This window comes from Monodelphis domestica, chromosome 1 (genome assembly GCF_027887165.1).
Source record: "Monodelphis domestica isolate mMonDom1 chromosome 1, mMonDom1.pri, whole genome shotgun sequence".
Classification (NCBI taxonomy): domain Eukaryota; kingdom Metazoa; phylum Chordata; class Mammalia; order Didelphimorphia; family Didelphidae; genus Monodelphis; species Monodelphis domestica.
In genome coordinates this window covers 237259659-237284635 of record NC_077227.1, presented here as the reverse complement: position 1 = coordinate 237284635, position 24977 = coordinate 237259659, and the positions used below count along the sequence as shown (strand labels likewise).

General features: G+C 37.0%; 1 protein-coding gene across 9 annotated transcripts in view; it reads right to left on the bottom strand.

The window, feature by feature from the left end:
• The window catches only part of LOC100020089 (galactocerebrosidase-like), a 147338-nt gene that overhangs the window by 56532 nt on the left and 65829 nt on the right, over positions 1 to 24977 (bottom strand). For 7 of the 9 annotated variants that reach the window (XM_056820509.1, XM_007472685.3, XM_007472687.3 and 4 more), the window contains 6 exons: positions 16185 to 16340; positions 15348 to 15472; positions 10945 to 11072; positions 4805 to 4894; positions 2827 to 2913; positions 1111 to 1255 (listed from right to left, as the gene is read on the bottom strand). In XM_056820509.1, the coding sequence (XP_056676487.1) occupies positions 1111 to 1255; positions 2827 to 2913; positions 4805 to 4894; positions 10945 to 11072; positions 15348 to 15472; positions 16185 to 16340 (731 nt within the window). The remainder of the gene's footprint in view (positions 1 to 1110; positions 1256 to 2826; positions 2914 to 4804; positions 4895 to 10944; positions 11073 to 15347; positions 15473 to 16184; positions 16341 to 24977) is intronic. The other 2 variants (XM_007472684.3, XM_056820527.1) reach the window with 1 other exon arrangement.

Sequence of the window (24977 nt, the reverse complement as noted above, 5' to 3'; positions counted from 1 at the left end):
GGTCTCTGTCTTTAGTGTCTTCCTGAAATCTTGACTATCCACTCAGATGCTCCCATGATCTTCCTTAGGTGCAGAACAAACAACATCACATCCCTACTCAATACCCTCAATACCCTATTGATTGCAGTATCAAATATAAAATTCTTTTGTTTAGCATCCGCAGCTTTGTGCAGGCTGGACCCCCCTCCCTTTTCCATTTTCTGACACTTTACTCCCCATCTAATACTCTACAATCTAGCCTCACTGACCTCTTTTCTGCTTTTCCCTTTCTATACTCCACTGCCCACCTGTCTGCCTCTAAATTAACTGTTCCCTCATGCCTTTTGCAATATATTCCTTTTTTTTTCTTTTTAAAATTAAAACCTTACCTTCTGTCTTAGGATCGATATTGAGTACTGGTTCCAAGGCAGAGGAGCAATAAAGCCAGACAATGGGGGCTAAGTGACTTGACAAGTGTCCCACAGCTAGGACATGTTGGAGGCCAAATTTGAGCCCAGGACCTTCTCTCTAAGACTTGTTTTTTATCCAGTGAGGTAACCAGCTTTCCCCAATGCCCTCCTTCCTTACTCCTGCTTCTTAGTTTCTCTGGCTGTCCTTCAAGGCTCAGCTTAAATCCTACCTAGTATAGGAAACCTGTTCTAGTCCTTCCAGCCTCGTAATATTCACCCCATTCAGATTAACTACCCTCTACACTTTGGAGAGCTTATATAATAATGCACTGATTCCTCATCAGAATGTGAGTGTCTTGAGATCAGGGACTGTTTTTAATCTTTCATTGTGTCTTCTGCACTTAACACAGTGCCTGGCATATTAATACTTTCAATTGGTTTGTTACCAGGGACAGTTGGTATGTCCCATAAGATCCCTTACCATAAAATTCATGCATCATCTAGTGAAACATCTCTTCAAAGCTAAGAAGGTTGGAGGTCTTCAGTGAAGCCTTAAAGTCAACTTTACTCTCACAAAAAGATAAAAAGACCCAGTAGATTAAATCATTTATGATTAAGGTTTCACATCGGCTTCACAATGAAAACAAACTGGTACATGGCAGCTGACACAATTCTAAAAATAAAATCTATGTTAAGATGCTTTAAAAAATACGACACTTGCCAAAATTGAAATTCTCTTCATAGTTAGATGGAAATGGTCGTGATTCTGGAGGAGTAGGATGACTGCCCTTTTGACCTGTAGTGATGGTTGTTAAAGTATACACTTCATCCAAACCCAATTTTAATGTAATGGTACCATCATTAATCTGAAAGAAAAAGTGAAAACAACAGGTAAGTACAAAAGGAGTTCCTGTGTGGACAGGTTACTGGAGTCACTGGGAGAACTTCAGTGAGAACTTCCAAAGTAATTGTGAGAATTAAACAGGTTATCATGGAAGATTGTAGTGCTTCTCTCCCTAGAGGATCTGTGAAAAGCACAGATGAGATTGGACACAAGTTATTTTTCAGAGTGGACAAGAGAAGTCTGCCTCAAGGAAGGAGAAGGAAGTAGTTGTGAATTCAATGAGAGTAACAAATCATAAAGCCCTTTACTCACAATAACTATAAAAGGACATGGTTAAAAAATATCTTTCAACTGTTTTGTCAAGCTCATAATGGGGAAGTGTTTTGGCCAAAGTCCAACCAAGATATTCTAAATCCAAATCTCTCTCTCTCTCTCTCTCTCTCTCTCTCTCTCTAATACACACACATACACACACGTGCATTTGTAATACATGAAGTCTCTATATGTATATTCTCCCTCTAAACGTGTGTTCTTTATATATATATATATATATATATATGTTCTATATAAATATATATTTACATGTATATTTCTCTCTCTCTCTCTCTCTCTCTTTCTCCTTCCCTCCATCTCCCCTTAACCCTTGTCCTTTTCTTTCTATTTTCTCTGTTCCTCCTTCCCTCCCTCTCCTTTCCTTTTCTCTCCCTCACTCTTTCTTTCTCTGGATGTTATATATCCTTCCTTCCTTCCCACCCTACCTCTATCTCTCCCTTTCCCTTTCTTTCTCTCCTACACTTCCTTTCTCTCTCACCCTCCCTCTCTCTTCCCCTTCCCACCTTCTGCCCCTTTCCCTCTCTCTCACTCTCTCTCTTTCTCTCCCCTTCCTTCCTTTTCTTTCCCTCTCCCTCCATGGCCGGTCCCTTCTACTATCTATCTGTCCCTTCTATATCTATCTTTATAACTCCACTAAGGGAGAAATGATCATAAAATGCTATTGTTTACTCAGAATTTGTTCATTTAAGTACTTTATAATTATTATAGTTAGTACATAAGTTTTAGGTAAGATTTATTAGCCATATTTTATGTGCTATATGTATATTTTGGAGTACACTGAGTCCCTTTTTAGAATAAATGCACAAAAAAATTTATGTCCATTTTGTAGGACCAAGAGCAAAATTTATTATTTTAAAGTTTTCTTAGCTTTGCTTTTGTGATAAATTATTGGTCAAAGCTATGATTTCACACCAAATCTCTAGTTCAGAAGATATTCATTCAGAAGATATTTTCAGATTTTCAGATTCAGAAGATAAATTAATACCACATAAAAACAATTTGTTTTATGACAATTCACTTTACAAGCTTGTTTTTATGTCTACACTATGTCAAAGATTATATGTATCATATTTTACCTGGAGGATAGTGTTTAAGACTAATAACTAAGAGTCAGATTTTATCAACAGAGAAAGTAGATGAGATACAAAAAGATGAAATGATTTGTTCGCTCAGAATGGACAGAACTGAAAGCTATTGTTTAAAAGTGCTGTTTTGTCTTGAAAAGAGTTTTATTTTTCATAAAATGTTACTAATTCCTACCAGTAGAGGCTTTTGTTTTTCGAATGAGTAATTCCTACTTTGCTTCCCGAGTCTGGAATACCATATCTGTAGCATTGTTAAGCTTTTCTGGGAAGAGAAAATCATCAGAAAAAGGGAAAGAGTTTTCATTAGTCTAGACCAGTCTTAGAATTTCTAAAATAAATGATAACAAAAGGTAACTAAATTTACCAAACTTGCTAAATTTAACAGCCACCCTCAACTTTGAGAAGAAAACTTAAGATTTTCTTCTCTCCATCCTTTCCCAACTGCAGAAAAAGACAGGACTGAACTTCAGAAGGTGGAGTCAAAGAAGCAGTTGTAAAAAGTAAGATATGATGTAATCATTTTTCGTCAGTATCACATAAGACAGCCGGCATTCATTGAAATGCTAGATTTCTTTGGGGTGCTTAGATTTTGATGTTCATCTCTCAGGACTTTTGCAAATAAACCAACATGTTTTGACAACAATGTGTATAGAAGAGAGTTAACTTAACTTGGTATGAATTTGTGTTAGTGGCAGAGATTAAGTAGTTTTTGTCTTTCTAAGAACAGAAAGAAACTTGGGGAAGGACTAGAAGCTATTCTTCTATGGAAATGTTGCTAACCTATAAGAGTATGGTTCAGCTTTCTATAGCACAATATTAAGTTCTAGCTATCTCATTTTGCATAAACTGCTTTTAAACTCTGATTAACCAAGGGATGACTTCTACCAGCTGGCATATAGTGATGCCAAAGTATGAGGTTATGAAATCCAACAATGGTGCTATTCCTTGTTCCCTTTCTGACCTCCTTCTTCCTACTGCTTCATTTTAACAGCAACATATGGAAGGAGAATTCAGAAAAACAGGTCTGAATTATATAAATAAATACATCATTTCTTATAGATACTCCAGAATTTAGAGTATTCTACTCGAGTCAGAGTTTTGGGCAAAAAAGAACTACAACAGAATATTTAGTACCTTGTTAGAATATCCATGTGAAAAAAAGCTCATTTCCAAAGTGTTACATATGCTTCATTTATGCTTACATAGAAAGTCCAAGTCTGAGTGACACTGTTTTTAGTCTTTAATGCAACACTGTGTAGAAACTGCAATAGTCTTGTGTCTTACTTTGTACAAAATTCTCATGATCTTTCATGAAAAGGTTCATCTTAAGCAACTAATGATTATTACAAAAAAACTTCAAAGCACATAGTCTTTCAATTCTTCTGGAATTATGAAACAGTCTCTATGCCAAGGTTCTCTATAAGATGATTAATATTAATCAACAAGAAATAATGAATGACATCTGACATAGTTGTCCAGTCATTACATGTAGACATGCTGCCAATCTGAAAAAACTAAAAACTACTAATGCAGTTAAAATAGAATGCATCATTAATCAAGACAAGGAGGACAAACTCATGGGCCACCATGCAGAGCCACTACTCTGGGAACATTGCCTGGGGAAAGACAGCAGTAACAGAAATTTCACCAAATTAAACAATTTGGATATGTGTGTGTATACATATATGAAAGGTGTGTGTGTGCATGTGTATATATATATATATATATATATATATATATATATATATGTAAGGTATATATATATATATATGGGAGTGTGTATGTGCATATATACATATATGTAAGGTGTATATATAGGGGAGTGTGTACATACATATATTTAAGGTGTGTATATACATATATGTGAGGTATGAATGTGTATATATGTAAGATGTGTGTATGTATGTGTACATACATATATACACCTTACAGAGAAGAAGCAAGGAGGAACAACAGACTGGTTACAAGACACTTGGGAAATAGGTTATAGCCAGAGCCTGGGAGAATACTTGGGAGACCCCTAGATATAATAAGAGAAACTAAGGAGACCAAAAGGGTACTTAGTCCTATCTACGGTGTTCAAAAATGGGTTGCTTGATGGTTTATTATTCAGGCAATTGGGGGTTTCATGAAACAAGGCTTTCAATACTTACAAAGGTTCCCTGAAGAGAGAAAATGATTATTTGATCAGTCACCTGGAAAAAACTCGCATGATCCTTTTTGCATTGTGAAATCGGATAACTCTGAAAAAAAAAAACAAACAACAAACAATCCTAATTAAAATCTAAATAGACAAGACATTCCTTGTTAAAAAAAATAGTACTAACATTTGTATGGCACATAAGATTTACATTGTGTATACATTATTCCACTTGATCTTACCACCATTGGACAAGTTAGGAAGCATAAATATTATTTTCATTTTATAGAAAACATAAAATAGAAATAGAAAGAAAAGAAATAGAAATGGAAATTTAAAAAAGAAAGAATAAAAACACTAAAATCAAATGCTCTCTAATATAATTAACAAGCTGGTTATGACATATATATATATATATATATATATATATATATATATATATAATATATAAAGTTGGTCCAAAGAAGAAAGGAAAAGATCCCTTTCTCTGTTCTTAGAAGAGGTAGAGAGCTGAATGTGAAATAGGACATATGCTGTCACACTCAGATAACTAGATGGTTATTTTTTTTAACTAATTTGTCTATAAACATTTGTTTAGCACCTGCTATATGCCAGGTACTGTGATAAGGAATAGGGATACAATAGCAAAAGATAGCCCCTGCCCTCGAGGAGCTTACAATCCAATGGGGGAGATGACATGCAAATAAATATATACAAAGCAAGCTAAACACAGGATAAACAGGAAATAACTAACAGAGAATAGAATAGTATATATTGAGGAGGAAGGTGTCAGAAGACTGAAGCAGTAGGAGGGGGCTAGGTAATTAAGGGTTTTGACCACCAAATAGAACATTGCCTGGAGGCAATAGGGAGCCACAGGAGTTTACTAAGTAGGGGAATGACATGATCAGACATGAGTTAGGAAAATTACTCTACTGGCTGAATGGAGGAGGGATTGGAGTGGCAGCAGACCCATGAGGAGGCTATCACAGTCATCCAGGGTCTGTACCAGAGGGACAGTGGCAGTGGCAGAGGAGACAGAGGATGTGTCAGAGAGATATTGCAGAGGTGAAATCCACAGGCCTTGACAACAGCTTGGATGGAGAGGAGGAATAATGGGGAATCCAAGATAACTCCTAGGCTCTGGACAATGAAGTTGCCCGCAACAGTAGTAAGGAAGGCAGGAGATGAGCAGTATTTAAGGGGAAAGAAGATGAATTCTGTTTTCAACATATCGGGTTTAAGGTTTCTACTATAAATCCAGTTTGAGATGTCTGAAAGGTAGTTAGAGATACAAGACTGGAAGTCAGCAGAGAGGTCACAGCAGGTAGTTCTGAGAATCATCAGCCTAGAGACAGTAATTAAATCCAAGGGAACTGAGGAAATCAGCAAGGGGAGCAGTATAGAGGGAGAAAAGAAGAGGGTTCAATGCAGAATCCAGAGGAATACCTATGAGAGGCTGCAACTGGGAGAAGGATATAGCCAAGAAACAGAGAAGGAGCAGTCTGAGAAGTAGATGGAGAACCAGGGGAGTGTGGCACCCCAGAAACCAAGAGAGAAGAAAGTATCTGGGAGAAGATGTTCATCAGTGTGAGAGGCTGCAGAAAGGCCCTGTTTTACTACTTCTCTTCCTTCTGAAGGCTGCAGATTAGAGAGAAAATTGCTTTGCAGGAGAAGGAAGTCCCCCTCCCCACTGACTTTATTCTTCCTCTTCCCTAAATGGAGAGGCACTGGAGCAGGTGATGGAAGGCCTGAGGCAAAGATGAAGGCTGCTCCTCTTTGAACAGGAGTCCTCAACATCCTGGCTGGGAGATCAATCTGGCCTTGGGAGGCACAAGATGCCTGGTGTTGGTATAGCTGTTCCTCACCATCTGCCTCCTGCCCTCAGGGACATGTAGCACAAGATAGAAGGCTCTGGGTCAGAAGGTTTCTACTTGCTTTTCCTTCTTTTTCTCTTATCCTTTTCATGAGACATTAGTCAAGAAGGAGTGAATATCATTTTAAGATTGAGTAGGAAACAGGAGGATCTTACAGAAAATGGTTAATCAAATTTTTCTAAAATTTTAATATTGCACAGGAATAATTTATTATATTCATGTGTGACAATTTGTTCATATATTTCCAAACTGATGAGAACATGTTTTTGTTATAAAAAATAATGTTCTTATGAAACTTTTTATGTGGAAGTTTTGTTCTTGGTGTCTATATCTTGGGGCGGAGTCAAGATGGCGGCTTAGAAGCAGCAAAAGTTCAGTCCTCTGAGAACCCTTCCTTACCGATCACAAACTGAATGCTCCTAGGGGATTCAAATTCAAACTTAACAACAGGACAGAGGTGGGGAACCCTCCTTTTAGACTCAAATCAAAAGGTATACCCCCCAAAAGCCAGAATCCGAGAACACTCGGGTCGAAGGGGAAGGCAGAGGGAAGGTCCCAGGACCCCTCCCCCCAACCCAGAGGGCTGAGCCCCCAGCGGCAGCTGGAACCTCTGGGCAGGCAAAGGTGCTGGTTTGGAGGGTCTACCTTGTGAGCAGCGGGGCTCGGAGCGTCCAGCATGTGCGGGGAGGAAGGGAGGAAGCCAGGGAGAGACCAGGGCCGTGGCCAGTTCCCTCCATCTGGCTCCAGTCTCACTGTTGCCTCGGGGCACATCCAGACCAATCCAGTTGAACCTAATCCCATCAGGACTCCTCAGAGCTCAGGGAGACCAGGACCCCTCTGCCCCCTAGAGTGCAGGGCCTCCGGCAAGGACAGGAACCTCGGGGCAGGCAAAGGCACTGGGGAACCTTGCGGACAGTGGAGAAACAGCTAGAGAGAACTGGAGAGAACTTAGGCGGCCCAGCCGTCCAGGAGTCTTCGGCCTCAGAGCACATATAGCCCAACACAGTTGAATTTAATCCGATCAAAAGCCTCTAGAGGACAGGGAAGCTAACATTCCTCCCCTTGAGACTGTACCAAGAGATCTGACAAAGCTCCAAGAAGAGAGACTGACAGCCCCAAAACCAAAAAAAAATGAGAGGAGCAAGAGCACAGACAAATACAGGGAGCAAAGAAGGGGTAAACTCGAGCAAACAACAGAAAAAGAAGAAAGAAATTACAATAGAGACCTTCTGCACAGGTAATGAGCAAAGAGTGAACAAAACAGAGGGGGAAGGACCAGCAAAGAAAAAATTAGAAATCCCAGCGAATTAGACACAGGCTTTGGAAGAACTTAAAATGCAATTCAAAACACAATTAAGAGAGACTGAAGGCAATTGGGAAAAGAACTTAAAAACTAAGATAAGTCATCTGGAAACAGAGGCACTTGAACTAAAACAAGAAAATAGTGTCTTGAAAGCCAAAATCAACCAGATGGAAAATGAGGCAAAGGAGGTGAAAGATGAGGCAAAGCATATGAAAGATGAGGTGAAGAAGATGAAAGATGAGGAAAAGGAGATGAAAGATGAGGTAAAGAGGATGAAAGATGACTTCCAAAGAAAATCAGACCAAAAGGAAAAGGACGACCAAAAAGCTAAGGATGAAATCCAGTCTTTAAGAACCAGAATACAACAACTAGAATCAAGTGACCTCACAAGGCAGCAGGACACTATAAAACAAACCCAAAAGAATGGTGTCTATATCTTCCTGAATGTAAGATAACAGCAGTAGACTCTCTAGTCAAAGGATATTAATGATTTATTAATTTTCTTGCACAATTAATAAGTGTTTTCCATAAAGCTACACTAACAGTTTGGATTGCATTGGAAAAACTGACCTATTCTGCAATCCTTCCAACAAATGCTTAGTCCTAAAGAAAACCTTTCTCAATTCTAGCATTTTCTTAGTATAACTAGGAGGTCAAGGACCATAAAATTTCAGAAGAATTAAAATGACACTCTGGAAGGTAACTGAGAGGATGGTGGCTAAAAACAGGCTACAGCACATTATCAATGATGACTTGTGCTGTTCAACATTTTACCAACAAGTCAGATAATACCATAGAAAGCCCTTGCAGATGATAAAAAGGAGGGATGGAAAGCCAGGAAACAGGATAGCTGAAACAGTATCCAAAAAGACTGCCTGGAAGAAAAAATAGCCAAACATAATATGATGAACTTGTTCTAAATTTGGGTTCCAAAATATCAACTTCCTAATTATAGAATAGGGAAGATGTAGCCAGGTAAAAGTTTATCTGGAAAATGTCAGGGGCAAAGGGAAGGGGACAAATTGATTAATACACAACTGATATTCAATAAACCTCTTAGTATATGAGCTCAGAATGATCAATCATGTGAAGTGACAGCTATACTGACTGGCAATAGGAGAACAGTGTCCAGAACAAGGAAAGTAAGAATTGTTCTGTTCTTTGTCCTTGTTAGTCCATACTTGGGATATTATATATTCATTTCACAATGCCTTATTCAAGTAAGGACACCAAGAAACCAGAGGGTCCAAAGAAAGGCAAAGAGGAAGGTAAAGGTACTAAAAGCCATGTCATGTGGGACTTAAGTGAAATAAAAACACCTTAGAATTTTTGGCCTAGAGAAACATAATGGCTGCCTTCAAGTACTTAAAGGATTGTTAAATAGATTGTCAGAGCAGTTTCAGCTTTCATTGCTATGAAGCCACCATCTTGGCTCAACCCCTAGCACTATTAAATAGTTATGGTCACATACTCTGGTGGGAGGGAGAGGAAGAGGTGTCAAGAGGAAATGGCAGAAGTTGAGAAGTGTCAGAGGAGCAAATTTAAGCTTGGGATAGAGCAGGGGGGATTTCCTAAATTAAAATGGAATGGGCTTCCTCTACCAATAGAGAGTTTCTGTGCAATGGAAGCTTTCAAACAAGGGCATGACATTCTATCTCATGAGCCCATAACATAGATAGCAAATATCAAGGAAGTAGAGAAGATTGTCACCCACGTAGGGTGAGAATAGTCACAAAACACTTCACATAACAGGCAAAATTTAAGCTGATAATTAAAAGGAGAGGCAAAATGTAAGTTAGTGGAGAGGAAGAACAGACAGATGTTAAGGAAATGGACCCAACTATGGGGCAGGAAAGAATATGTTCAGAACACAGCATTGATATCAACTTAGCTGAAGGAAAAGCCTGAAAAAAGGAAAGCAAATTGTAAACCTCAAAATTTCTTAGACTTATAAATGTTGGAAATTTCACCATTGGGAAATTTCATACTTGAAAAATTTCCTATTGATAGTGGGTCTTGACTATTGGAATGTGAACCCCATTGGCATGGGAGGTTCCTTCTCCTCCCTTCTTAAGATTACTTTAGGACAGAAACCTTTTGCTGAACAATGGGAAGGACTTTGACCTATGCTTAAGCATAGAACAGGAATTTATTTGAGTCATGATTGATTTTAGAATTGATACAATGGAGATACTTGGAATCAATCTCCACCCTACTCAGTCCTAACAGGATTTAGAAAGGGCTGTAGCAAAGGATCAAAGATTTAATTATTTGAAAATATGACCTACAACAGACATGTGCAAAGCCAGACCTCTGGGCGGTCCTGGGTTAAGCTAGAGCCTCCATTGGCACAGGGAAATTGATGGACAGGTGATTGGTAGATGTGAGGACTGAGGGGAGGGAACTTGGATGGTTTTCTTAAGGATAGGGGGGTCTGAAGACTGGAGGTGGTTGAGGAGTTTGTCTGAGTGGTTGCGGTGTGCTCTGAGAAGCTTGCACTGAAGGAAGCTGAAGGTGGGGGCCCCCGGAGACTGTTTCTCCATTTTTGGTCACGTGAGTAATAGGGACTGATCTCCTTTCATTGCCCCAGCTATCTAAGGGCTTGGGCCTTTTGGCCCAGCCTAAACAGTAGGGGTATTTAAGCCCTATTCCCTTCTCTCCCCTTTCTCTCTCCCTCTATCTCTCTATCTCTAATTCCTTTTCTTCCTCCTGTTTGTAATTAAAACTCCATAAAAGGTTGACGGCTGACTTGAGTTTTCATTAAGGAATTACATAGCTGAATTCCTTGGCGACCTTAAATTAATATATATCAGTCTTTTAAAAGTGATTTCCTTGTCACAAAATAAAGAAAACTATTTTAGAACTGGTTCAAATGCTCTAGGAAATAAAGTTATAAAAACAAAATACTTTATTCAGTAATTACTAATCCTCTTTCTTGCAATCAGTTAATTAAATGAGCTTTAGAAATCTTACCATGGTTTCAATGATAATAGTGAGGTTACCTAAGCCATCTGTAAGAGCTACATAGCTTCCACCATATTTTAAAAGGCCAACTGTTTTCAGGTATTGCCACCCTGGTTGAGCAAACTGAGTGGTATGAGCTGTGGAAAGGCAGAAAGAACAAGAACTCAAGGTTTGTTTAAAAAAACATAAAGAGCATAATCATTCTACATTACTAGATTTTTTGCTCTAACATAGTTTTCTACATATGCAGAAATCACCTATCAAATCCACTTCTCCTTTGGGGCAGCTATGTTGTCCAGTGGATAGAGCACTAAGCCAAGAGTCAGGAGGACCTGGGTTCAAATTTGACCTCAGACACTTTCTACCTGTGTGTCCCTGAGCAAGTTCCTTAACCCCAATTATCTAGCCTTTGCTGACCTTCAGTCTTAGAAATGACACTAGGATAGAAGGTAAGGGTTTAAAAAAATATCTTCTTTCAATTTAGTAACCAAAAATGAATAGCAATTTATCTCCATTAAATTTTGCCATCTCTGAATCCTTAATAACTTATCAACTGATTACAATTGCCCCTCCCAAATCACTTCATCAAGCCAGCCCCAGATATATGCACTTCAGGGCCTGGATCTCTGGGAGAGAGGCCAACAGTCTATATTTGAAACCAAAGGATCCAAGTTCAGTTTTGTATCCCTAATACCCAACAAAATTACAGAGATGGTGCTTAATAAAAACTTTAATTATTCTCTTTTTCATTATAAGAAAAGTTAAACTCAAGTTGGGAAAAGATTTGGACAAGGATCACACTGCTATTAAATATATCTGATTTAAATCCAGGAAGGGCCATCTAAACCAATCCCCTCATTTTAAAGATAAGGAAACTAAGAACAATAAAGGTTAAATGATTTGCCCAACATTACACAAATGATCCATAGCAAAGACCCATTCTTTTTTTTTTTTTTAAAGAACCAGAGATGTTTACTCAAAGTATAAGGATTTTTTGGTTATCTAATGATAGACAAAGGAAGAGTTGGTATGGCGGAGAGAGTAAGTTTCTTCAAGTTATTATGGGTCCTAGTGACAGTTTCTCCAATTCAATGCTAAGTCCAAGGTAAATAGAGTCAATCTTACACATCTTCATCCTTCACATAGTAAGGCAACTTGAACATATTAAGATAATTATAAATATTATTAGGTAATTTTCATTATCAACACCATATTCTAGTCTAAAAATCCTTCTTATTCTTCACAGTTGAAACATTATCATGTTCTCTCTCCATACCTTTTTTCTTCTAAGGCTCAACTAAAGATCTGCCTCCAATATGAAGCCTTCTTTATCCCCTCCCAGTTGATAGTAATGACTTGTTGTATTTATTTATTTATTTATTTTGCAAAGACCCATTCTGAACCTGTCTTCTGCCTTGTTTTAACTGCACTCAGCTGGAAGGTTTATATCTTCAATCTAGAGGTTGGACAATAAGGGTAAATATATTTAGTATGGAGTGAGAAGGAGAGGGGTCTACAGAAACGGGTAACAATAGTTGGAACACCTTCCCATGAATATGATGTGAAATTTGCATATCCATAAGAGAAGAGATGGTTAGAAATTATTTTTGATGTGGAAGCATTGAAAAGACCTATCTTTAAGGGGAAGAATAACCAACCAAGGGCCCAGAAGGCAGCCAAAACCACTGAGTGGAGTGGTGGTACAGATGAGACAAAAGATGAAATCCATGAGCGCTCTCTCCCTCTTGAAAAGTATTAATGATTTTTGTGCAAATGAATCTCTAAGTATGTTATTGTCTAGTTGTTTATGGCATGTCCGATTCTTCATGACTCCATTTGAAGTTTTCTGGGAATTTGCCATTTCCGTGTCCAGCTCATTTAAGAGAGAGGAAATGAAGGCCAACAGGGTTAAGTGACTTACCCAAGGTCAGTCACACAGCTAGTAAGTGGCTGTCTGAGGCTGAATTTGAACTGAGGAAAATGAGTCTTCCTCATTTCAGGCTTGGTGCTCTATCCACTGTATCACATATAGGCCCCATATGCGTCCAGATTATATATCCACACCTAATTACTCTGAAATCTCCATCCCAAAGTCACATAAACATCATAAATTCATTATGTTTACAATGGCATTCATTATCTCTTCCCCTAAGTCCATTCCTTCTTCAAATTTTCCTTTTTAGTGAATTAGATTCATAAATACATTCTTTTTATGGACTTCTTCAGAGATTATCTGGGTATTAATTCAAAATGACGACCAAATTTATAACCTTGGAATAATACAGAACTCTTCCCTTTCAGGCACATGATATCTCTCCTCATCCAATCAGGATGTCTAGCTCCAACAAGACACTCCCATTTACAGACATTTCAATTTACCCTTTCAACCATTCTATGAATCAAGCAACCAATCAATCTGGACCTACTTTCTGTTCCCTGAACTCAGTTCTGTCACCTACCTCCAAATCTTTGTATACTGTTCCCTCTGCCTGGAACACATTTCTTCTCACTTCTGTCCCTAATACTTCTTACTTCCTTCAAGGACCAGTTCAAGTGCCATCTTTTAAAATTTTTTTTCCTGAACCCGTTGATTGTTAACATTCTGTCCTGCAATTATCTGTGTCTTTCTGTGCATGAATTGTATACAGACTATAAAATTCTTCAGTAAAAATGTTATTTTTTTCATTTCTTATTGGCTCATTGTTGGTTCTTAATGAAAATTTGTTTAATTTAATTTTAAGGGGTTTCCCCTCCAAGATCAAAGTAAAGTTACCACACTATGATTCATAACTATAACAATTTAATTTGGAAAATATGAAATGAAAAATGCAACTGGCATAGTATTTAACTAGTTTTTTTAAAACCCTAGTTCCATTCATTTAAAAAGGGGACATTTAAAATATAATGTCCAGAAATAAACTGGACTTTAAATTAATCAGAGAATAAGATATAACTGACCCTACCAGATTATTCCTAGACCTTAATCTAATCTGTAGCTTAAAGTTCAACTCCTATTATTCTATAACTTAACAGAATTTTGTCATTCAACTAATAAGCTTCTCCATTTTCAACTTCAATATTGCTACTGCTGCAAATTTGATTTTTATTAAGTTTTTCCTCTGTTGTAAAAGATGAGCTACTTTGAATTAACACATGGATAAATCTCTGAAGTCAAAAAGAATATAATTATAAACCAAAAGAAAAATTTACTTTAATTTCTAACTACTCAATACTTTAAAAAAAAAAAAGGATTCAAACAAAATTATGTTAATGGCAAACAAATTTGGTGCATATGACCTCACTCATTCTACAGGAGGCTCAATGGATTCTCTAATGAAAGAACAATTGTAATAAAACAAAAAAAGATAAGAAGGGATGAAGAGGTTGTGATCTACACCAGTATGGGAAGTAGGCCCTATATCAATGAGATTGATATTATGTGGGATGAGATTCAGTGTGTAATTCTCAGAGTAGTATTTGGCTTGAAACCCCAATTCTCAAGATCCCTTAGTATTACTATTCCTTAGAATAAAACTGCCCTGCCCCACCCCACCCCATAAAATTTTTTGTCTTCTTTAACTATTTCCAAAAAATCTTGAGAAGAGTTTATCTGTAGCCTGGGAAACATGCCAACTCTAGGAAAAGGGGCAAGATAAACTAAGGAGGAAAGAAAAGGGAGTTCCAATTGTATCTTTGCTGTCCCATTCTGAAAATCCCATGATAGTCATAGGTTTTTTGATCATGGGGTGTTTAGGGGTATAAAATGATGAAAATGATACACTGAAGATTAGAAATGTCACACACAAACACTTTCTCCCCCCTTTCCTCCCCACCCCCCCCTCCCCCGGACTGGACAGAGGGAAGGAGGAGGATCTTGCATCAGAATCATTATAAAAATCTGTGATTCTACATAGAAGGAAAGAGGACATTTTCTCCACAAAGAAGTAATTTGTATGGCCAGACAAAATTAATTCATTCTCATCAGTTTCTCCTTCATGGTCCAACTAGCCCCAAATCTTCATGAGGGGAATAAGGGCATCTGAGTCACTTTTGGTAGCCAGAAAAAGCCCAAGTTAGTTCTGTTTATAGAGTAATAAGCAGAGTTTACAGGATTCACAGTGTGAAGCCCCAACCAAACTAGTTTAGAGCCAAAATGTCATAAGGGCAGAAATATAAGGACTTTCCTAGAACTGTTTAGGGAGGGGAAGGGAAGGATATTTCTTCAACTATCAGGATGGTCTTTTAAACAGAAAAAGAATATTATAAATTGATATTAATAATCAAATGATACAATAATCAAAATAATTCTCAATAGCATTGCATAAAAGCCTTACAATAAAAGCTATTTAAGTTTATTCTAACTACATTGTATGTCTTTAAAGGACGATTACTGGGAGAAATTTGATATATACCTGTAATCCAAATAGGATTCTCTACAACATAATGCCCACTCCAAGGCTCCTTAGCAGTCAACATCCCATCTCTCTCGGGAGGTATTCGTGGATAATGGCTAGCCACTAAGTTCCAAGCAATTGTGCTGAAAAAATTTGGTTTGGCAAATGAGAAAGACCAAAATTACTTCATGACACAATTTATTTTATTTTTTATTGATATTTTTTATTTAATTAATTAATTTAGAATATTTTTCCATGGTTATAATTCATGTTCTTTTCTTCCCCTCTTTCCTCCCCATAATCAATGCACAATTCCACTGGGTTTTACATGTATATGACACAATTTAAACTTTTAGAAGCTTAAACTTTCCCAACCCAAACAGTTTTGAAAACTTTCAGACAAACTTCTTTCTTTCTATCCAAAGGGGAAAAAAAAGCCAACAATTGTGAATAAAATGTAGCCAAAAACAATCTTCTTCTCTTGATTTTGATACTTCTCATCAAAAAACAGTTAATTACATTTTGTTTTATATTTTCTTCTTTTGATCTTCCAATTTATATCAAATTATGGAACATTTATTACCAAGGATGTGCTGCTATTTAACAAACAGCTTCCCAGGGGAAAAAAATGTTTGCACAACATAAATTTGAGTTTAATCTAATTTTCTCCATCACTTTTTAAAGACTAAACAATAAACAAAACATAAATCAAACCCTGATTTGTAGCATTAGGAAGTTTCCAAGGCATAAATAATCACAATGAACATTTTAACAATCAATTCTCCAAGTCATTTGAGTTGGTTCCAGCACACCCTTAAATATTATTTAAGTAGACTGCTATAAAAAGGTACTCACGAAGTCATTTGGCCATTCACATAATTCTGATTCAAGATGCGAGCCCAGCAGCCTCCAACTTCTTCAACTTTAAAAAAGCTACTATCTTCAGTTGACCAGAGTTTTTTGTTAGTCTTCAAAGAATCATTTTCACTTTTTGTTCCAGGATAATGAGCCCTAAGACAAAAAAAAAAGAAAGAAAGAAAGAAAGAAAGAAAGAAAGAAAGAAAGAAAGAAAGAAAGAAAGAAAGAAAGAAAGAAAGAAAGAAAGAAAGAAAGAAAGAAAGAAAGAAAGAAAGAAAGAAAGAAAGAAAGAAAGAAAGAAAGAAAGAAAGAAAGAAAGAAAGAAAGAAAGAAAGAAAGAAAGAAAGAAAAAAGAGAAAATGATAGCTATTCATTTCTTAGATATTTCCATTTCTGAGATATTTCAAAACAATGGTGAAAATTTTGAGAAAGAATTGTAAATAAGCATACACACATATGTAGAATTACAATGAATTAACTAAAATAAGGTAAAATTTCAGCTATTCAGAACCCTTGGAAAAGGGGTTATTCTAGAGATTGGGAAAGCCAAATATCTCTTAAACCTGAGGTCTAATCCTTTAATAAAAGGTCAAACTTCATTCCCTAATTGACAAATGCTCAAGGGATATGAATAGGCAATAATCATATAAAAAATGTTCTAAATCCTTAATGATTAGAGAAAGGCAAATCAAAACAATTCCAAGATACCAACTCACACTCAGAAGATTTGCAAATATGACAGCAAAGGAAAATAATAAATATTGGAGGGGATGTGGAAAAATTGGGACAGTAATGCATTGCTGGTGGAGTTGTGAATTGATCCAACCATTCTGGAAGGCAATTTGGAACTTTGCCCAAAAAGTTTTAAAAGAACGCATGCCTTTTGATCCAGCAATATCACTACTAAGATTGTATCCCAAAAAGATTAAAAAAAATGGGAATGGATTTGTTTGTACAAAAATATTTATAGCTGCAATTTTTATGGTAGAAAAAATTGGAAACTGAGGTGGTGTCCCTAAATTGGGGAATGGCTGAATAAATTGTGGTATATGACGGTGATGGAATACTATTATGTTATAAGAAATGATGAAACTGTAGCTTTCTATAAGAACTGGAAGGACCTAAATGAACTGATGCAGAGTGAAATAAGTAGAACCAGGAGAACATTATATACAATAACTGAAACATTCTGGAACAATCAAATGTAATAGACTGTAAAAGTCTGTAAAAAGTACTTCAGACATACCTTAATTCTAAACAAGATAATTCATAATAATATAATTAATAGACATTAAAACCCACAGAATCACACAGCCTAAAAGCAATGTTGCATGGACATTCACTTGAGAGCTATTGTATCTATGAATCTAATTTCACACTATAATTCTGTTTCAATTAATGTTGTGCTTTTATGAAACCAATTTACTTCAACAATTGTTAATTAACTGTTACATGGGGCTAGGTTAGCACTGGTAATATAAGGATAAAAAAAAAGACACAGTCCCTAGAGTATAATCTAAACAAAAAGCAAACTAAGATTAAACGCTCTGAGGAATCTTGAGGTAGAGAAGAGAGAGAGGGGGATCAGCAAAGACCTCAGAAGGATAAAACATCTAAGCAGAGTCTAGGAGGAAAGGTTTCAAGAGCAGAGATAAAAAAAGGAGTCAGTTTCAAGAACATGGGACAGTTGAGTCAGGAGTCAGAAGGAAAAAATAATCAAATAGCTACAAATACAGATCTATCTTAAGGCTAGAAGAAGAGTTCTTAACTTGGGATTCAAAAGTTTGTGGTTTTTAGTATTTTAATAACTACTTCAATATAGTTATCTTTTACTTTAGGTATTTAAAACATTCTTTTTAGAAGGAGTCAGTTTGCTTCAGCAGAATGCCAATGGAGCCCTACCATCTAAATTATTAAGGATCCCAGATCAGAGGGGATGAGTGGGAGGAAAGGTACAACCACTGCTATAATGGATTGCTTAAGAGTCAAGTATTTGTGAGTCTGGGCAATCCTGGAAAGCAGGTACCATATCTTATTTAATTCTACATTTCTGCTCCTACCTAACACTAGATATCCCAAATAAGTAACTAGTAAGAGAATGTCCATTATTTCTTTGAAAGAGAAAAGTAATCTGGTTTCTCTTTCCCAGCACCTAGTACATCTTACTAGAGTTAGCTCTTGATGGATATTTCTTGTTATTTACCCAATGTTTCAAAGATGGACTAGCCTTTAGCTCACATTTCATCTAAAATAATTTAGAGATGAAATTATGATAGCACTTTCACTTCCATTTAAATAACTTCTAGCTAAACCATATTAATCATTAAAATGAATGGACCTTTTTTTTTAAGTTTCAAACTATTTTATAAATATCTTCAGCAGGTAAAAGGGCACTATAGAAATTTCCATTTTAATTGTAGTGTATGCAAAGTTTAAAAAGATTTTTAAATGCTAATTTTAACTACCCAAACTCAGAAGCTTTCCAAGTCTATGGTCTAAAGTGACTACACCAGTAAAGTTTCATTTGCTGAGAAGGGTTCAAATGTAGCTAAATACTTGATGGCCTCTGCTAACAGAAAGATCTACAACCATCATATCCAAAGCCAAAAGGCACCAGAGGCCTTGCCCTTTCTAGCCCTGGATAACAAGCACAGTGGTCACCTGCCATGAGGTCTTCTAGCTGTAGTTATTCCCATCTCTTCTACTCCCATTATGGGATTCAAATCCACAGTGGGCAATGAAAGTGAGGCTAGGAGTGCTAGAAGGACCCTAAGCTTTGCTATTCACTCATCCAGAGGCCCAGTCAAAACTATTCTTCACCTACACTCCCAGGTACCCAATGCTCAGAATAACAAGCCATTTGTTACTAACAGCACTTGTCCATAGCAACAACACTGCACTTGGCCATCCCAAGGTCTCAGAAGATGGGGGCTCCAATCAAGTTGTGCTTCCCCCATCTCATGACTGGTGAAAACTCTCTTTCCTCCTCCTTACTTCTTTGACTCAGTCAACCTCATTCTCACACCATGTCTTAGTAGGCCCTTCCCCTTCATATTTCTTATCTTCTTCTCTTACCATTTACCAGGCCCTCTGAAACTCCTGTTCTATTATTAACAAATCTTTCCTCTTTCTAGATCTCTCTTGTATCTATCTTTCTATCTTCTGACTTTCTGGCACTTCCAGAAGACACTTGATTCAGGGATACCTTGTCTCATGCTCCCCCACACTCTGGGCTATATAGATGATGCTCACCTTCTTCTTTAATACCCCTCCATACTTTTTCCTTGAATACTCCAGAAGTCTACATTACTCCATCCAGAACCTTGTCTTCTGATTTCAGGTCATTCTCATTCCTATCTCAAGAGGTTCACTGTCTCATTCATGGCCATTTCCATCCCAAATCCCATCTCCCAAAATCCAAGTATACCATCCCAATTCTCTTCTCTGGGTTCACCTGTTTTTCAAGGTCAAGGCTCTCTCCTTCATTCCACTGTTCTCTCTCATTTTTACTCTATCTTTATCTACCCACTATATTCTTACTAACTTCATGTATTTTTCAGTTCTCCCTCATCCTCAAAAAGCATCTATTTGAATATATCACCCTTTGCAAAGCCATTTTTCCTCTTGAATAAAGAAATTCACAGGATAATTGATCTAGAACAGGGGTTTTAATCTGGTTGACAAGGACTCAAAGCAGATTTCAGAGAGTTTATGAATTTGGATGGCAAAAGATAATTATCTTTATTTTTATTAAACTCTAAAGTGAAATTTGCCATTTCTCCAAACTAAGAATAGAGGAAACAAAATATTAATTAAAAAAATACAGTTATCACTGATCTCTTAACTGCTAATCTAATTGCCTTTTCTCATCCTACTTTATTCTTCTATAGTTTTTCACATTGTCAACAACACCTAGTACTAGAAATTCTCCACCTATTCCCCATCATTTTGACACATTCTGATAGCTGCCAGGTTGTGTCTCCTCTTTCTTCTCATATCTATATTCTTCTCTCTATTCACAAGACTATTTACCCCAGTTCAGAACTTCATTCCCTCACAGTTCAATTGTGAACCACACCCCACAACTGCTCTGATTTCTATTTCTGGTTTTTCCCTTCTCCAAAATATCATTCACAAAACTGCTAAATTAATATTCCCAAAGACTCAATTCTTTTGCTAGTAAAAATCCTCAGTAATTCCCTACTACCTCTAGGGAAAAAAAATAGAAACTCCTGACTAGTACTTAAAACTCTCCACAGATTGGTTCCCCTCTTCTTTTCCAAATAAAAAGATTGATCATATCTCTTCTCACCTAGCTAAATTGGACTACCAGCTGTTCTCCAAGTTTGAGCCCCACAGAATCAATTTTTCAAATTGTAGTGATAGAGAGAACTTTTGAGAGTCCCTTGGACAGCAAAGGGATCAAATCTGTCAACAGTTAAAGAAATTAATTCAGGCTATTCACTGGAAGGTCAAATATTGAAACTGGAGAATAAATACTTTGGCCACATAATAAGAAGCAAAAACTCATTGGAAAAGACCCTGATACTGGAAAAGACTGAGGGCAAATGAAAAAGAGAACAGCAAAGGATGAATTGAATAGAGAGTTGTCATGGAAGCAATGACCATGAACTTGAGACAGACTTAGGAAGATAAGGGAGGATAAAAGGGCCTATCATTTTATATAGTCTTTAGAGTCATGAAGTGTCAGACTCACTAAACAACAAAAACAATCTTCCATCCCCAAACAAATCTTCAGTTTGAACAATTTAGGCTGCATACCTGAATAAGTATTCATTCTTCACCTCTGCCCTTTAAGAATCTGGAGCTTCCTTCAAGGATAAGTTCCAGTACCATGACCTACATGAAATCATTCCTGAACCTCCCAGTTAGTTGTTAAAAGTTCTCTGCTCTCCCTCAATTTTTCTGTATTTATAATTTATAGCATGATATTCTAAAACAATCTAATCTTCTTCTAGGTATTGTTTTATCTTTATATTCCTAGCATCTAGACAGTGTCTTAGACTAAGCAGGTACTTAATATGAAGTGTTATAATGAACTGAATTGAGTAAACAATGTTTTCTCCACTGTTAATCACAAACCTTGGAATATCATTCTCATCTTACATGAGAGACAATGACTAAAATTTTTAAAAATAATTATAAGGATATTAGAAGTCAGTCACTTAAGCTTTTTCCAAGTGGTTCTGTTAACACCTTAGACTAACATAGGAAATAAGTAAGCTTTAAATTTGCAGATTCTAGTTTCCTTATTCCCATCTGAAATCAGAAGAAAAGGGGCTGCTTTATTTGGAAATGTCTTTCCTACATAACCTTCTCCCTCTCCAGGTTATACATTCCTTCCCCCATGAAGCTGTCTCCTGCTCAGGGGTTCCCTAAACTTATTTATAATAATAATATATATAATATATTATATACATAATATATAATAATAATATAATAATGGATAATTAAAATTATAATAGTAAAATAAACCTATTTAAAGCATGTGAATCCCTTTCACAGGCAAAGAATATGTATGAGTATGTAAATCTTTCTATGTATAGAATATACATATATGTAATATATATCTAGTGGCTAAAGTTTATCAGCTAGCTATTGTTCATGAAAAATTTTTAATATAATCTGTGTTGACATTTTCCTTCTCATGTTTTGTTTTCGTCATTAGAGACTCTAAAAATATAAAGAATATTTTGAAAATTAGCCCTAGAAAGGAGTAAACAAGCAAAGTTTCATCGCATTGTCAAGTCTAAACTCTACTTTAATGAGCTACCATTCCCTAATGAAGACAGAAAGTATCAGCTAAACACAGGCTGAAAAAAGCATTTATCAATACATATACAATCATTTTTTTGGTCAACTGCTAATCATAAAAAAATGGGATTTAATGTATTGAAGGAATCTTAAAGACATTCTAGGGTGACCAGAATATTTTGGAGAGAAAAGAACTAAGCCTAGAGAAAGGAAATGATTTGCCCAGGACCACCCATTTAATCAGTAGAAGAGCCATAACTCAGTTCCAGGTCTATTCTGTCTCATTTTCATTCCACTCTACTAATATGATATCATACATCATTTCTTGACTAAAAGACAACAGGACGAATGAATAGCATCACGTTCACATTAACTCACTTAATCTATAATTTTAATTTCATTGGATCATAGGATTAAAGTTAGAGCCAGAAGTTATTTATAGGTCATCTGGTCCAACCTCCTCACTTTATACATGAGAAAACTGAGGTCCAGTAAGATTAAAAGAATGCCTGAAGTTATATAGGTCATAAGTAGCACAGCTATTATAGGAAGTATAGTATAGGAAGTATAGGGAGAAGAGAAATGGGTTGCAAGAAGAAAGAGGGTTTTGCAAAAGCTGGCCACACACCAGGAACTAATGATGTTAGATTCTGGAACACAGAGAAGGGATAAAGAGTGAACACCAACAGTTGCTGGAGAGCTCTTGGACTTCCTGTCTCTGGAGCTGAGGAGTGTGAATTTTAGATTTATTCCACCCTGCTTAGTCTAACAAAACAGGAATGTCTACACCCCTACTTAAGGATTAAGTATTGAGAAGGATGGCCTATGACAGACATGTGCTAGCAAATGACAAATCAGAAACAATTGACAGACCCCCTGGGCTGTCCTAAGTCAAGCTTAAGCTACCATTGGTACACGTGAGAGGCAGGAAGTGATGTAAAAAGTCTACATATTTCACATCACTTCATCTCTCTGGCTTTCTATCATGGAGAGGTGTCTCCGGTGCTTGTGGCAGAGAGGTGGCTGGTGGCAGGGTGCTGAGAGTCTTGGTATCTTGGCAACACTACAGCTATTGTCTGGGTTTGGCAGTGATCATCCTTGATAAAATACTGGGAGAAGCTTAGTAGCCTAGTTCAGGTGAGGCATCTTCTCTGAGCTCTCTTGAAGTTTAGGCTGATCTTTTTTTTTCCTTTTAGTTTCCCTAAAAATGCCATCCTCCTAGGAGGCCCCTCATCTTGGAGGAGGCCTTGTGGCTGGAAGTTCTCTGAACTCCACTTGGTTCGGGCTAGGCTGGAGAAATCCTATACCCTTTTTTCTCTCTCTCTTATTCTTAATTCCTTCCCTCTATATTAATTAAACCACCATAAAATTTCCAAACTGACTTGAGTATTTTATTTGGGATTTGAATTAAATCCCTGGCGACCAATTAAATTTATTCTCAGTCTCAACCCTAAATTTACCCTTACAGCCATTTTTGAATTCCTGTCCCTTGGAGCTGAATAGACTCTGTTGTTCCTGACTGAAGGAAACCTTTCCTTTGCTTTAAACCAAACTGTTCCTATATGGTGATTGTATTTCTGTCTGCTAAGAAGATTTGTGACCAGCTAGCCTGAACAAAACTATCAAGCTGATGAGGCCAGAGACCAACTCCAGCCTAGCTCAGCTAGAGTGAATCCAACCATGCTGGATTCATTCCTAATTATATCTGAAGACCTGTTACAACCTACAACTCAATGTGGGAGGATTAAATAGTGTCAGGTTTAGCTAGTCAGCCTTTGGCATCTAGACAGACAAGTTATAGCCTAGGGAGCATGAACAAAAAAAAAAGAAATCTCCATGAGGAGATTTTAGGAAGGTGGGAGGCTAGTGAGAATCCCTTAGCTATAGATAAACCTAATTCCTTGATCCTCCCTGTCTAAAACCTTGTTTCCCAAGAATAAATTCCTATTCCTGTTTTCAAGAACTTGTCTGAAGGATTGAACAGCACACTGGTCCTAGTGAGACAGGCTCACAGGCCTATCTCACTGGGAGATACTAAGGACTTCAATAACCTTATTATCTCAATAATATCTTCAACAACATCCCTATTAGGTCAGTATTTCAGAAGTAAATTTCTCCCTTCACTGTGTCACCTTTTTAATGTCATCTCTCCTTGACCAAGAGGTCAAATACCACTGGGTAAATTGAGGTATAGATAAGCCTTCAGAGAAAAGAAGCTAAAGAACCAAGGAACCAACAAGACAAGAAGCTGATTCCACAAGCACTAACCCCCCTGGGTGGCCCAGGCAAATTAAGAAACTATGATTGGTTCTTGAGATGTGACATGTGAGTTAGTGGGTGGAGAAAAGAGCTAATAAGGTCCGACCAGGAGCCAATCTTGGTCTTCTGGTAGGAGTGTGGATAGCAGAATGAACCCTTGTCAGAGTTTTAGCTAGAGATCCAAATGGGGTCTGCAGATTAGAAAAGCTAAGTATATCTCTACCTCTCTCCTATCTTTCCCTCTTTTTACTACTACTACTTTGATTTAATAAAGTTATTAAGCTATTATCAGCCTCATAATTTTAATATACTACTTATTTATGTATACAGTGTGTATACATATATACACAATATTGTCTATGAAGTGGAATATAGGAGATAATTTTCTACACAAGAGAGTCCAGCTGGTGCCTGTACTCCTTGCTGCCAGAGAGGCTAGGGCTGACCAACAGTAGGACAAAGGCAATAAGGTATCTGTACTGAGTTCAGCACCAATATGGTGGAGGGGTTGGAGGGAGAAGGTAGGTGATATGGAGAAATCAAGTTGCCTAACGAGATATGAACTAGCCCAGAAGTATGAAATCATCAAAGCTTCTGTACCAATCATCAGTAGGATCAGGGAATCAGCCTGTAAGTAGCTACTATACTTCCAGCCTTGGGGAGGTAGAAAGTTGTTGCTGTTTTTTAACTGTTTTTAATTGTTTCTAACTTTTTGTGACCTTATTTAGTGTTTTTCGGGGCAAAGATATGAGATGA